This window comes from Panthera onca, chromosome C1 (assembly GCF_046562875.1).
Source record: "Panthera onca isolate mPanOnc1 chromosome C1, mPanOnc1 haplotype 2, whole genome shotgun sequence".
NCBI classification, from domain to species: Eukaryota; Metazoa; Chordata; class Mammalia; order Carnivora; family Felidae; genus Panthera; species Panthera onca.
In genome coordinates this window covers 116,370,998-116,385,077 of record NC_138346.1, presented here as the reverse complement: position 1 = coordinate 116,385,077, position 14,080 = coordinate 116,370,998, and the positions used below count along the sequence as shown (strand labels likewise).

Genomic DNA, 14,080 nt, shown 5'->3' with positions numbered 1-14,080 from the left:
TTTATTGTCCTGATGGGAACCCAGCAACTTGGGCCACCTAGACAAGCAGTGTGAGGTCAGAATGAGGGGTGGGAAGGGGAACAGGGCCTAGAGCCCAGGCGGAGAGTCTGGGCCCCGAAAGGCCAATGAATGAGCCCCAATCATGGGAGAGGATCCTGGCCAACCTAGGCCCTGCAGGTTGGTCACTGGCCACTAGAGGTCACCGCTTCTCCCGCTTTAGGTAAAGAATTGGAAGCTTGCTTCCAGAGCTGAGGAGAAACTGCAGGGCCTATGGTGGGTTTCTCAGTAGGCCGAGTCTTTCTATAAAATCTCTCGGAATCTAGTAGCCCTGCTGTCAATGGCAGCTGGCTTTTAAGGTTTTTTTTGTTTTTCCCGTTCTCTTTCTTTGGCCCTGCCTGCCTCCCCCGTCTTTTCTGCTATCACTCATTTATTTCTCTATTTGGATCTTGGTTTATTATTGCTTTTGCTAGGGTAGGGGGAAATAAATTGATTTATGCCCCTCCCCCTTCCCTCAGCGGAAACGGCTGGAGGAGGAGGAGCCTGGCCTGGCTCTAGGGGTTGAGGGCGGGGTTGAGGGCGGAGCCAAGGCAGTACTGGATGTCCTGCCAAAGACACATTCTTCAGAGATGTATCACGCTTGTCTCCTTCCCTCCTTCCCCCTTGTCATCTCTCAAGGTAAATAGCTTGCTAGAGGTGGTGTGTGAGTGAGCAGCCTTTTCCATATAATACAGATCCTTTCCCTGACCCCGGCAATTCTGAGGCCTGAGTGCAGGTCTCCACTTCCGGAAGCTACACTTCCAGGGGTCCCTGTGCCTAGGAGAGGAAGGGGGGTGCAGTGCAACAGAAACAGATTCATCCGCATTAGAGGCCTCCCTCCTCCCATCCCTGTACAAGTCTGGCCAAGTAAGACCGTTAATAAAGGCCTGTGGAAACAACTGAACTCTGCTGTTTCCTGAACACATCAAGATCTCATGAAGGATACCAGGACTTCTCTAGCAGCTCCCTGGTGTCATACTGCTGCCTTGGGACTTAGACTCTCCCTGGGTTGGAAGTGGCTGAGAAGGAAGACCTTGGGCAACTTCTTGGGAGGACAGTAGGTGAGGAAGGAGGCCAAGGGAGTGAGGGAAAGGAAAATGAAACTAGTCCAAAGGGAACGAGTGAGGAAAGAGTGTACAAGGCAAGCCTGGTGTCAATGTCTCTGAAGACCCTGAGCCTCAAGAGGAGGTGTCAGACATGTTCCTCTCTGTAGTGAACCTGTGAGGGGATCAGAGATGGCGGGGGGGGGGGGAGGACCAGGGAAGTGGGGCCTGAGCCAGCCGGGTCGATACTGAGAGCTGAAGGCGGAGTCCTAACATGGAGGGAGGGGTGACAGTGAGTAGCAGGGGCCCTCCCAGCGATTCCTGGAAGCTGCAGCCTGGGCGGTGGCCCCAGCTCAGCTGACTTCCCTGAAGTTCCCCTCCCTTTTAGGGCCTCTCAGGGCTGTTGCTGGGCAGGTTTGGAGTTTGGCCTGAGCCTGAGAACCAATCACAGGTGGGCAATGCAGCCACAGCCCCTCTTAGGGTTCCCCCAACTTCCGCACCTCCTTGCTCTTTCTGGTTGCCCCTGACCTCCCTCACAGCGACCAGCCTCTGACTTCTCAGGATATGGGCTTTTGTTTGGGGGTTTCCCCCTGTCCCCTTTCATTTTATTTTAGAGAGAAAGAGTGTGAGCTGGTGGGAAAAGAGAGAGAATCTCAAGCAGGCTCCATACTCAGCCCAGAGCCTGACACTGGGCTCGATCCCACGACCCTGAGAGCATGACCTGAGCCAAAACCAAGAGTCAGACCCTCTACCAAATGAGCCACCCAGGCACTCCTCCCCTTTCATTTGAAAGCTAAGTAGGATTCAGTGCAGCCCCTAAGGATTCTTTCCTCGAGTCACTGAAGTCAGTATGGGGTCAACATGGAAGCTTTCAGGAAGGGGAATCTGACCCTGAGCAACCCTTTTTCCTGGTCCCATAGAGGGTAGTAGTGTGGCCAGACACCTCTCTGTTGACCTCTGAAACCCTCTACAGGGACTTGGGAGAGAGGAAGCTGCAAGCCAAGGCCAGAGAGATGTGGTAGAGGGGCCTCTAGGCTTGGTGCACTGGGGGGAATTTAGGGAAGGACTCAGAGGAACTGGACCCCTGAGAACTGAGGTGGGGGTGGGGTGGTTATAGGAACAATCTTGATATGCACAAGAGAGAGCAAGCGTGCAGAGGCCAGCCAGTGTCTTGCCGAGGGCTCCTCATTTCTCAGTGTGTGTGTGGCAGGGGGGAAGGAGGGGGTGAACTTATGAGATCTCAGTTCAGTTAGGTCAGAATTCCTCTCCCCTCCCCCAACCTAGCTTCCCCAGGGTAACTACCCAACCCAATCAAGCTGCAGCCTTCAGACTAAATTTATCTCCTAGACTTCCCCACCCCCCTGGGCCTCCTTGCAAGCAGGTGCTCACAGCTGCAGGGGTGAGTCTGTGGAGACCCATACTCCTCACCCCAGCAGCTTCAGTGCCTGCTAACTAGGAGTGAAACAGAGCACAGGGTCCACTGGCTGGCCTCCCTGCATGGCATGAGTGTCTCAGCCTTGAGGCTCCCTCTCTCAGGAGTCCTCGAGAGCAGAAATATGGTTGGAGGGTCTAGACAGTGGGAGGGCGGAGGGATAGAGTGGGAACAACATGCCAGGAGAAACTCTCCTCTTTAATGTCTCCCTCTCCCCTTCTGCCTAGTTTTACAAATAGAGACTTCATTTTAACTTAACATGCTCCCCCAGCAGAGTAAGCTGAATCAGGGAGACCTCCCCTCTCCTTGCACTACAGAGAATCAAACCAGAATCAGAGATTGTAGTTTGGGCGTGAGTGGTGGGGCTGGAGGTTCCCACATTCCTACCCTCCTCCCAACATCGCTCAAAACCACCATCTCAGGTGCTGGGAGGCAGCTGGGTGGGAAAGTTAGAGCAGAGGGGGCATATTTGTCACAGGCAGGTGATGAAGAGGTGTTAGCTTGAAAGGGTGGGGGTTGGGGGGGGACTCTTCCACAGGAAGTAGAAAGTCTCAGGAAAGTACCTAAGTCTGAGTCGATCGAGAGCAATAAACAGGTTGCGTTAACTTCAAACTAGACAGCACAAGTTCTGACTCTGACTTTGGGCTCCTTGACCCCGGAGACTGGGGAAACTCTAGGAGGTGTTTCAGGGTTGAGGTCTGAAGGTAGAATTTGAGGGAGGAATGTGCAAGAGTAGTCCAAAACAAGGTGTACATGGGCATGGCAGGCAGATCCTAGTGAAACAACCAGCCACATGAGCTGAAGGGGAGGTGCAGAAGGAAGCAGATGGACCAGAGCATTTTCTCAGGCAGCACCAGAGAGCTGCTGGAGTGGCCTGGGAAAGAACCTCAGTAGTTAGAGGAGGAATGGGTTCAACTTCAGGCTCTCAGGTTGGGGTTAGGATGTGCATGCCGTACTTTTCCGTGCCTTGCCTGTCTTTCCTCTCCACTATTACCAAGCTCTTCCAAAGCTGTTGTTCCTTAAAACTGAAAACAAGCCACCTCATTTCAAAACACACACACACACACACACACACAGACCACACAACCTCATTTCGACATGAAGTTATTTCCCTATTTCTGTTTCTCTACTTTGCCTGATGAGGGATTTCTGAGAAATGAAGAAATGTCACCTCCCACAACCTCAGTCTGCAGTTTTGTTTTTTGTTTTCTGAGATGAAGAGAGGGTTAGAGGAAAGGAGTATACTGCTACGCATACAACATTAATTCAAAACTTGACCACATAAGAGAAATGCCCTTCCCAAAGCCCGTCAGCCTGGGTGGGCCCACCTTGCCTTAGATCTGGGCTTTCAGGGTCTCAGGAAATAAACAAGCCATCCTCTGAGGAAATTTCAGTAACAAAGCAGCGAAACCTAATAGCTGCTCTTTACAGCAGCCCAGCTGTCTCTCCTGGCCACCATTCCCAACAAGGACAGGAGGTGGGTAGGAACTGCTCCAGGAGTGGAGGTGTGAGCTGAGGGTGGGGATTCATGAAAGATCTGAGCACGGAAACCTCCAAGGCGAGGTTTCCCAGGTGAAACCCCCACCTCTCTGAAGTCTCAACACCTGAGAGACAGCTCAGCCAAGTAGGGGGGACTCAAATGGGTAGCAAATTTTTTGAAACCAGCTCCCCGTACTAGACAAGAAAATTAACCTTTTTTTTTTGGGGGGGGGGCACAGAACTGAAGACATTTCTTAATCAAAACAAAGTGGAAAAGCCATCTAATCCAGGATGAAACCTAACAGTTAAACATTCTTTTCCTTGTCTGCTTCCTTGGCTGGCTTTCCCAGCACACCTTGTCCCAGGCTAACTTGAATAAACACACACATGTGACCACATGAGGGCGGGAAGAAAACCAAGTGGGGGTGGTGAAATTCTGAATGGAATGCAGCCCCAGCTAGTTAGGGGGCCCAGGCTAAGACCTCTGGCACTGGCTGCGGATTTATACAGGCAGTGAAGCCAAAACAATGAGCTCATGGGCAAGAATGCAGCCTGTGGGGAAGACTGGGCAGTTAGAGCAAACTGGTTTTTTAACCAGGATGGGAATAGCTGTAATCAAGTCTCCCACGGGAACGGGATTAGGGAGAGTGGAGCCACCATTCAGTATCTTGGGGTCCCATTAAATAGCTTTGGGAGGCTGTCCTTTATTAAAAGTTTGTTCTCTAGAGCGCACAGCACTCTTGGGTCTGACTTGGAAAAATTGGTTCCTTTGCCTGGTTATGTGAACCTGGGTGGGTAAAGGACAGATGGCTGGCGAGGGAGCTACCCCAGGTGAGGTTCTGAAGACTTTATTCAAAACAGCTGGATTCAAAGCAGGTCTGCCGAAGCCAGCTCCTACACCAAGATCCAGGGATGGCTATAATCCGAGACCGAGTGTATTCAGGGCCACCACTGACGTGACGGGGAAAACAATCAATGGGGTCTATCTTCTCTACTTCCCAAATAAACACGATCCACCCAGCTGTGTGTCATTTACACCAAATTCAGACTTTTAAGACCAAAGACACATCTTTTTTTTTTTTTTTTCTCCACCAGGGATTTTTCCATCTTTTTAAATGTTATTTATTTTTAGAGTGAGCACATGCGAGAGCACAAGCCAGGGAGGTGCAGAGAGAGGGAGAATCCCAAGCAGGATCCGCGCTCAGCGTGGAGCCTGATGCAGGGCTCAATTCCAGGACTGTGAGTTCATGACCTGAGCTGAAATCAAGAGTTGGGCTGAGCCACCCAGGCTCCCCTTATTTTTATATAAGGCCACAAATGGAAGAAACTGAAGAGATATATTCAGTGGCTATGTATGATGAAGGGGAAGGCAGGCAGGGAAGGAAATGAGAAGAAAAAAAATGATCTAAACCTCCCCACCCTCCCCCTGCACTCCTGGAAGTTCTTTCCCAACTCCATGCTTCTGTGCATGTTTGTTTCCTACTCATTCTTTAAGGTTCAACCTCAAATGTTTCTTTTGAACCCTTGACCATCTGCTTCCAGAAGTGGTCACCCTGCTTTGTTCCACCCTTTATCTTAGAATATCTTTATCATAGCACTTCATGAAATGTACTCTAATTATTTTCATCCATAGTTATCACTCCTACTAGATTGTAAGCCTGTAAGCCATCTTGGCACAATTGCTTTCTCATTATATGGTTTTGTGATACATTCAACTCTTCAGCCTGAGAACATTCTCTTATATAACTATACTATAATACACTCAAGAAATATAACATGATACAGTACCATTTAACATACTGCCCATATTAACATTTCCCTAATTGTGCACACTAGAGCTTTTTTCACCAAGGGTCCAATCAAAGATCTACCATTAGTTGCCATGTGTCTTCCCACTGTTCCTTTTTTATTAAGTAGGCTCCATGCCCAATATGGGGCTTGAACTCACAACCCTGAGATTAAGAGTCGCATGCTCCACTGACTAAGCCAGGCAGACACCCTTTTCCCTAGTTTTTTTTCTGATGGAATTTGAGAGAAAGAATTATTCTCTTTGTAATTCCAGCATCCAACAGTGCAAGGTAAATAGCAAGTAGTTCACTGACATGTAATGGATGAATGAAGAGACTCAACAAACATCTGGCTGCCTAGAGCTCATTAAATGTCCCAGCTCATTGCACAGTTGAAACGTTCTTACTAAACTTCTTACTAAACGGAAAGTAATCCTTGAACAGGAAATGAGAAGGCAAAGTGAGTTAAGAATACAGAGACCAATGGCAGAAATAAGACCTGGAAATGGATGCTTGGAAGGGGTAAAACCTGGAGTAGCATTCTTGGCCCTCACAGATTTCCCACCAGTTAAGAATTACTATTCTATTCAGGTAAAGAAAGGAACTGCAAAGGGAAACCAGGTATGCTGTGGGTACAAAAACCTGCCACGGGTACCCTTTTTACCTCACAAGAATTATTAGTAAAGAACACTGAATTCTCAGCTCACCTGGCTAACGTCAGTTGGTAGAGCATGGGACTCTTGATCTCAGTCAGGGTTGTGGGTTCGAGTCCCATGTTGGGTGTTGAGATTACTTCATCTTTTAAGTAGGCTCCACGCCCAGTGTGGGACTTGAACTCATGACTCTGAGATCAAGAGTCGCATGTTCTATCAACTGAGCCAGGTAGGCGCCCCAAAAATAAAATCTTAAAAAAGAAAAAAAACCCCACTGAATTCTTAGGTCTGTTTCATCTGCCTGGAGACAGATTCCCAACCCCCTTCTTTCCACATGCTTCACATAACTAAGATAACACTGTAACAACTCTGAAACCAAAGAAGGTCTAAGTTTTCAAATCTAGAAACTGAGAAGCCTTTGAACAGTGTGGTAGGGTGCAGAAGACAAAGTTCTGTAATCATCGAACAAGTGGGGCCAAAAAGAGCTAGGGATAATTTAAGATAGATCATCTTGAACTCCAGGAATAAACCACCCATGCTCTGGGAATCTGGCTGGATCCATGCTACACACCAGTTGTACAAGTTACTTCACTTTAACTTTTGTAAAATCCACCAGCTGTCACAACTGCTTTAAAATTTTCTGAAAGGAAATTATATGAAGCAAGAGGTAGCTCTAAAGTCACAAAAACAGGAACTGAAAGACAAAGTCTTGGTTGTGTCAAATGAAGGGAAGTGTTGATTATTTTGACTCCCTTGGTGACTCATGTTACCTGGTTACCATTTGAGCCAAGTTTTTAAGGTGTTAAACTAAGGAACATGACCACAGAAATGGCTTCACATCAAAATCTATTAACGGGAGCAATAGCACTGTGTACAACTCAGCTGGGGCCAAGATTTGGGCCCTTGGGTCCTAAGGTACCCTCCCCTCAATTTTCTGCTTAGGAGTGCATTAGTATGTAACCGCTTTCTTTGTAAGGATAAAAAGTTGCATTCTTCTGGTAGTCAGACTCCAGAAAAAGAGGAGCTTCTAAGCAGAAATGTGCTTCTAAGTGCACAAAAGCACAGAATCCTGTTCGTACAATTGGCATCCGGTGCTCAAGGCTTTTAAAACCAATATGCAAACTTCATATTTGCACATTGCCATGGTGATTCAGCTCCCTTTCTTTCAAGGTAGTTGAAGACAAGACAGAGTTTCTGAAATTTAAGTGCTTACTCTCCACTTCCTTTTTGAGAGAGGAAAGGGGAAAAGTACTGAAACAGTACCAAGAATCTTATCAAAACTCTTTTTTTTTTTTTTTAATTTTTTTTTTTTTCAACATTTATTTATTTTTTTGGGACAGAGAGAGACAGAGCATGAACGGGGGAGGGGCAGAGAGAGAGGGAGACACAGAATCGGAAACAGGCTCCAGGCTCTGAGCCATCAGCCCAGAGCCTGACGCGGGGCTCGAACTCACGGACCGCGAGATCGTGACCTGGCTGAAGTTGGACGCCCAACCGACTGCGCCACCCAGGCGCCCCTTATCAAAACTCTTAAACTGTGGATGTTAATTCTTCTAGCTCCTTCATCTGAAAAGGTTGAGATGGGGAGATACAGTAAATGCAGCAACGAAACAGCTTACCTCAAAATTATACCAGCACATGGTGACTAAAAGAAAAATCAGGATTTTTGATTCTCGCTTAAAATGTATAAGAATTACTCCAAAGTACCACAGTAATACATTTCAAAACCCAACACCCCTGATTTCAATGAAATGGTTACTCTGAAGGGAACTATCCTTTGCCTGAGCAAATTAGCTTTATGGGGCTTTTGCTGGTCAACTCACCTATACTTATTTGCTCAGCTGACTTCCCTAAAAAGGCCTAAGTGGGGGGAAGACAATCATCGATTAGAAAACACCCATACCACACCTTGCATTTGAATAAAAGGTTTATTATTTTCTTCTCAGGAAAAACAGGAAGTTAGGGAAACACACTACATTTTACAGCCCATGTTAATTTGTAGTTGGTCCTAACCCTTCCTGGCACAGCTGTCAATAGCATGAGCTCTTTAACCAGAACCAAGATGTTCGCCCCCAACAGAGTGTGCCCGGACACTACAGGACTGCATGTTTTCCCTGAGAGACAGAAGACAAGTTGCTGAGAGCCAGCTTTCCACACAACCCTCCCCTTCCATTCTGGAGGATTTGCCTGAACTATGCAGCTAGCCAGCACTGAGGACACATGCCTCCTCTCCCTACAAAACCACCCAACCTTCCCCAAAGCACTTGGGCTAAGCCCTCCAAGCCCCTGACCCAAAGTTTCAACTAAGATCCTTCTCTACATTTCAGCAGTCACACCTAGAAAATTGGGGTGGGTTCCCTAAACTCCACCAATCTCCATCTATGCGCTTATTTCCACAAGTGGATATGGGGAGACAGGCCTTTTAGTCACCTTTACCAGATCTTCAGATTAATTAAAAACTACATAAAGTGCTTTCAGGTCCTTAGAGATAGACATGACATAAATAAGTGGTTCGTGATCAAGAACGATAAATACATAGGTAAAAATAGCTCTAGCTAGATGACCTTATGGCTCAAGGATGGGCAGGCAGGGCAATCCCTCCCTATTTATTACATTCTTAGTCATTTTATTCATGCCTGTTTTCATCTGGAGTCCACAGACCAAAGGTTACGTTCCAAGGATGAAGCTTTCAAATGACCCTAGATCTACTACAGAAGCTTTCTTCAGTTTACCAGTTTTTATAGAACTCTGAGGTCTAACAGAACCCATCCCTTTCTGTAATTTTAAATGAGCTTTTTCAAACATAAAGGAACCTAGAGAAAGTCACACCATTTGTTGTCCCCCTTCTCTGAAAATTCCTAAAGGGACTTTAAAAACTTTTCCCCCAAAGATAGGATAAAGCAGTAACTGAAAAGGTACCAAAGGAAAAGGGACTCCTCCACCATATGTCTCTCATGGTCATGGCACCCACTGTACTACCTACCACCTCCCAAGGATAAAATTCATTAAGGATGAAGGTCTGTGGTCTCCTGGGGGGTTACTTAGGGTTCATAGTGCCAAAAACTAAAAGGGCCAGTAGGAGTTCAGAGATGGCATGGTAAGGATGTAGGAATTGATATAACTATTTGTACAGGGAGAACAAGCAGCAAATACTTCAAGGAAGTATAGAAAATAAAAAGTTTGATAAAACATCAAGCCTGAAATCCAAAGAGATGCCAATGCAAAAATTTGAACAAAGTTTGGGAATCATTAATAGAAATGAAACATAAGTATTTGTTTTATTGATAGGCTTAGACCTGTGTTTAACAAGCAAGCCTAATAATAGCACCATGGTTAGACTATAAGTCTGCTTTTCCAAGCCGTTTTACAATTTATTAAGCAAACAAGGGATCAAATGTCTCTCATACACCTGATGTGATCTTTTTATACACATACTGCTAGTAAGTCCCATTTGGAACAGCTGAAAATCTTTTAGTAAAAGCTTTGAAGATGAGCTCATAAACTCAATTTAAATTTCACCAGTAAATTAACTCAAATGGAAAGAACTGAAATGAGTAGCTGCCCAATCAGAACCCATTATTTCTAAGTCACCAGCCGGCACCGCCCACCAAACTTAAAACTCCACCTTGACTCACTTATTGAAAACCTACATGTAATGAAGTGAAAGGATGAATTTCCATTCAATTTTTCAATCGCAGTTAAAAAAAAAATCTAAGGAATACTTACCAAAATCAGATAGGAAAATTAAAGTCTGCACAGTTATGAATCAGAATTGTTCCACTACAACCAAGTTGCATACACTTACATCAACTGGTTCTGTATACAATCTATAACTGACCAGGATAAAATTTAGAATAGAAAAGCTGTAAGAAATAGATTCCTAACTACAGAAGTTGGAAATTTCAAACGGGTATGAAAAAATTAATGTATTTTGAGACTTTTCATCCCTTTACATTTCAAATAGACTTTCTGTAAAAATATATACAATTTTTACAGACAAATACATTTACAAGTTGTTTTTGTCTTAAAAATTGAGGATATTTTCATATTTGCAATTGTCATTATTGAGCCTTAAGTCAAGTATTCTTGGCCATTACTAGGCTAATAAACTAAACCACTCAAACCAAGCCAAAGTAGAACAGGTATAAAAAGTCCTGAGCACTTGGACTTTCTATTCAAGAAGTACACCTGGGAAAAGCTAATTGCAGAGAAAAAGCTTCCCTTCACACTCTGTTGTACAGTACGGAGGCTTCTAGTCATAGTTCTATTACCTGTAGCTTAAATCCATTTTATACAGATCACTGCCATTGTTAGTGCTTCTCTTTTAACACTATAAGAAGTTAATTATTTCAGTGGACATTTAATGGACTCTATGACTAGCCTGGCTACTGGCCACTCTCCTGTTCTAGACAAGGAAATCAAGTCTCTTCAAGCCTACCATCTTCACTAACTCTAAAAGTCCTCTTCCACGGCCCCCCAGTTTGCCTGTTGCTGAAATTGAACCTTGCTTTAGACAGTGACTCTTCAAGGGGGACTACTTTTCCCATGTATTTATTCCTGTTAGCCATAATCCTCTTGCCACTTGCTTTTCTACGTTGCTAGAGTAGAACTCTTGGAGGTTACAGCCTGGACAGCTTGAAGTCCAACTTCATAAATACATTTGATTCACAGCAGTCGTTATGTGATTTTGGTGCCTGGGGTTGGTTAAAAGTCAATTATTGCACTTAAAAGGCTATCTTATTAGATATGCCAAACCAGCTCCTACTCCAGCAACACCTGCAAAAGCCAGCAGCACATTTCTGATGCCACCTTCTAGGTCCTCTACGTGGAAGAACTCCACAAACCCATCCTAGAAAACAAAAAAGAAAAGTACATTTTCAAGTATGGGTTTCCAATGGCTTAAAAACACTATTCATACATTAAGATGAATTAAAATATCTAAGGTTTCCCCCCCAAACATAATGAACCAAATATTATTTACACCAGACGGCAGAAGACAAATGCGGGGGGGGGGGGGGGGGGGGGGGGGGAAGACACTCAGAAACGTTGTTTACTATCATCCGCCCAAGTGATTCTTATTTTTTCATAATTTGTATCCACAGAAGAGTATCCAGCTGAATTACAATACCAAAAACAAAAGTTTCAACAGCCAGTAAAACAGGCTACAGAACCGGGATTTTTGATGCAAGAATTTAAGACAGTCATACCACACTATCTCTGTGAGCCCACTACTTAAATCAGTATTAGGCAAACCGGTCCGTAAGTTAGAGCCTGAAACCTGAGTTGTGCATCATAAAAAGCTTGATATAACCCCAGACCTTCTTTATAAGAATTTTTTTTTTTTTAATGCTTGAGCTGGGAGGGGCAGAGAGAGGAGACACAATCTGAAGCAGGCTCCAGGCTCTGAGCGGTCGGCACAGAGCCTGACGTGGGGCTTGAACAGACAAACTGTGTGATCATGACCTGAGCCAAAGTCGGATGCTCAACTGACTGAGCCACCCAGGTGCCCCGCCCAGACCTTCTTTATAAAATCCTTCATTCCATTTCCATTCCAAGGCCCCCTTCGACCTTAAAACAAACTTACCCAGCCTCTTTGTTTGACTAGCCAGTCTCGTTTTGTCCTTACAAGAACATCTGTGATGCTTTCTGCTAATGGTTCGATGCAGCTTTCTTGGTTTATACTCTTCAAGTGTTTGGCCACAAAGGCACCAAAAGAAATAAGAGTCACAATCCTGCCCCAGTTTGTTACTCCGTCACTGAAAACATGGACCATCACTCGAGACAAAGATTTGACATCGTCTTCGTTTTTGATGTCCAGTTTCCGAAGCATGCCTGAGAGGAAGAAAAGCATGCAGGTTCTCACGGCCTCCTTTGTCTAAACCGGCGCATGATCTGCCTGCCCACCCACGGCGGGGGAAATCGCTATTTGGGGTCCACAGAACTCGGGCCGACCCCAGTTGAAAAATGACATCCCACCCTTTCCGGGCTTTGAACAGAGCTGCCATTTCCACAAGAATTAAGATGGGCGGAAACAATGACTCACGGCCAGAATATTCTGGTTTCAGAAATAGATTGCGAGTCGTTTCAACACTGACTTGTTTTCGGTTTCCACCCCCATTCGGTGGGTGAGTCCGGGGACAGGTGAACCAGGGCAGCGCAGCCTCCGCGACTAACCAACCCCCTTACCTTGGAAGGCGGTCTCGTGGTTGCGCTGCACGCCGTCCCCGACCCGTCGGAGGGTCTCTAACGCCTTTCGGCTGGCCGCCCCAGACCCGCCCAGTGGTTTCGCGTCCTTGGCGCCAGTCGCCTGCTCCCGAAGGTACCGAGAGATAATGTCCAGCGACTGCCGGAACAACTCGTCCTCCTCCTCCTCTGCTGGGGGTGGCGTCGAGGGCAGTGAGCCGTCTGTGCCGGGGCCACTGCTGGCCTCCCCGACCAACTCCAGCAAAGGCAGGACAGCCGGCCGCTTCCCCAGAGGTTCTGGCTCGTACCCGTCTAGTTCCTCTTCGGGCGACATGATGGCGTCGGCGGCTGGGCCTTCCATCTTTTCAGGCGGCGACGCACAGCGGGTGGCCGCGAAGAACAGCAGCTTCGGAGGGGTCGCGGTGACGTCGGGGCCCTCGGCACCAATGGGCGAGGGCCGCGCGACCCTCCGGGCGTCGGGCGCGAGAGTGGCTGGGGGGCTCGCGCCGGCGCTTCCGCCAATCACCGCACCGGCTTCCCCTCCCCCTACCTCTCGCCGGGCCGTGGCCTCCTTCCCCACAGCCACAAGCCGCCCTCCCGAAGAGGAGGCGCCGCCGCTCCCGGCCGCCAGCCCGGCCCCCCCACAGTAGAGGTTGAGTCCGATTACAGCGTTTCTCTTGAGGCCAAACATCGTAAGCTGCTGCTGCCTCCGCCGCCGCCTCCTCCTCCTGGGTGAGAAAAATGGGGGAGGCCCTGACTCCTCAGTTGAAGGAAGCGGAAGTAAGGAGTGAGAGAGGGCCTCCTATATCAAGGTTTCAGAGCCAGTCCTACTCGGTGACGTCAGCAAATCTTTAAAAAAAAAAAAAAAGGTACTCCCATAAAAGGGGAAAGGGGAGGAAGCTTCCCTAGAGCTGCGCACGGCACCTCACCGGCCGGTAGGGGTAGGGGCGGGGCTTTAGGGCTGGGCGGGGTCTTCCGACACTCGGTGGGCACGCGGTGGGTTACGTAACGGCGACCCGGGAGCTGGGGCTGGTGGGCTCGAGTTCTTCCGCTGCGCCGATGTGGGCCTGTTAATGGCTGCCTAGCCGCTTTCCAGGCTCCTGGTTTGCGAGCCCCGGCTGTTGCTTCTGTGGCGGAGGCTTTTTCTTTCCGCTACTAAAGTCTTACCCATTGAGTCATTCAGAAATTAAGGAAAGGGGATGAAGAAGTTTTGCCGTGGCTGGGAAACAACAGTCTAGATAATAGGGGTTCTTGGGGCTCCTGGGTGGCTCAGTCAGTTGAGCCGCGGACTTCCGCTCAGGTCATGATCTCACAATTCGTGAGTTCAAACCCGCATCGGCTGGCTGCTGTCAGCACAGAGCCCATTTCCGGATCCTCTGTCCCCCTGTTTCTCTGCTCCTCCCCCACTCGTGTTCACGCTCACTCTCTCTCTCTCTCTCTCTCTCAAAAAAAACAAAACAAAACAAA

General features: G+C 47.3%; 1 protein-coding gene across 3 annotated transcripts; it reads right to left on the bottom strand.

Annotated features, from left to right (window-relative positions):
• Positions 1 to 8,339: 8,339 nt before the first annotated feature.
• MCL1 (MCL1 apoptosis regulator, BCL2 family member) lies at positions 8,340 to 13,474 on the bottom strand. 3 transcript variants are annotated; one of them, XM_060622583.3, is made up of 3 exons: positions 12,617 to 13,449; positions 12,015 to 12,262; positions 8,340 to 11,279 (listed from the first exon to the last, which is right to left on the bottom strand). In XM_060622583.3, the coding sequence occupies exons 1-3, from the start codon at positions 13,302 to 13,304 to the stop codon at positions 11,163 to 11,165; spliced, it is 1,053 nt and encodes a 350-aa protein (XP_060478566.2). In that variant the 5' UTR covers positions 13,305 to 13,449; the 3' UTR covers positions 8,340 to 11,162. The 3 variants fall into 3 exon arrangements, 2 of the variants coding, with proteins under 2 accessions (XP_060478566.2, XP_078307589.2); XR_009607176.3 differs by lacking the exon at positions 8,340 to 11,279 and adding an exon at positions 11,464 to 11,748 and having other exon boundaries at positions 11,949 to 12,262; positions 12,617 to 13,459; XM_078451463.2 differs by lacking the exon at positions 12,015 to 12,262 and having other exon boundaries at positions 12,617 to 13,474.
• Between the last annotated feature and the right edge of the window lie 606 nt (positions 13,475 to 14,080).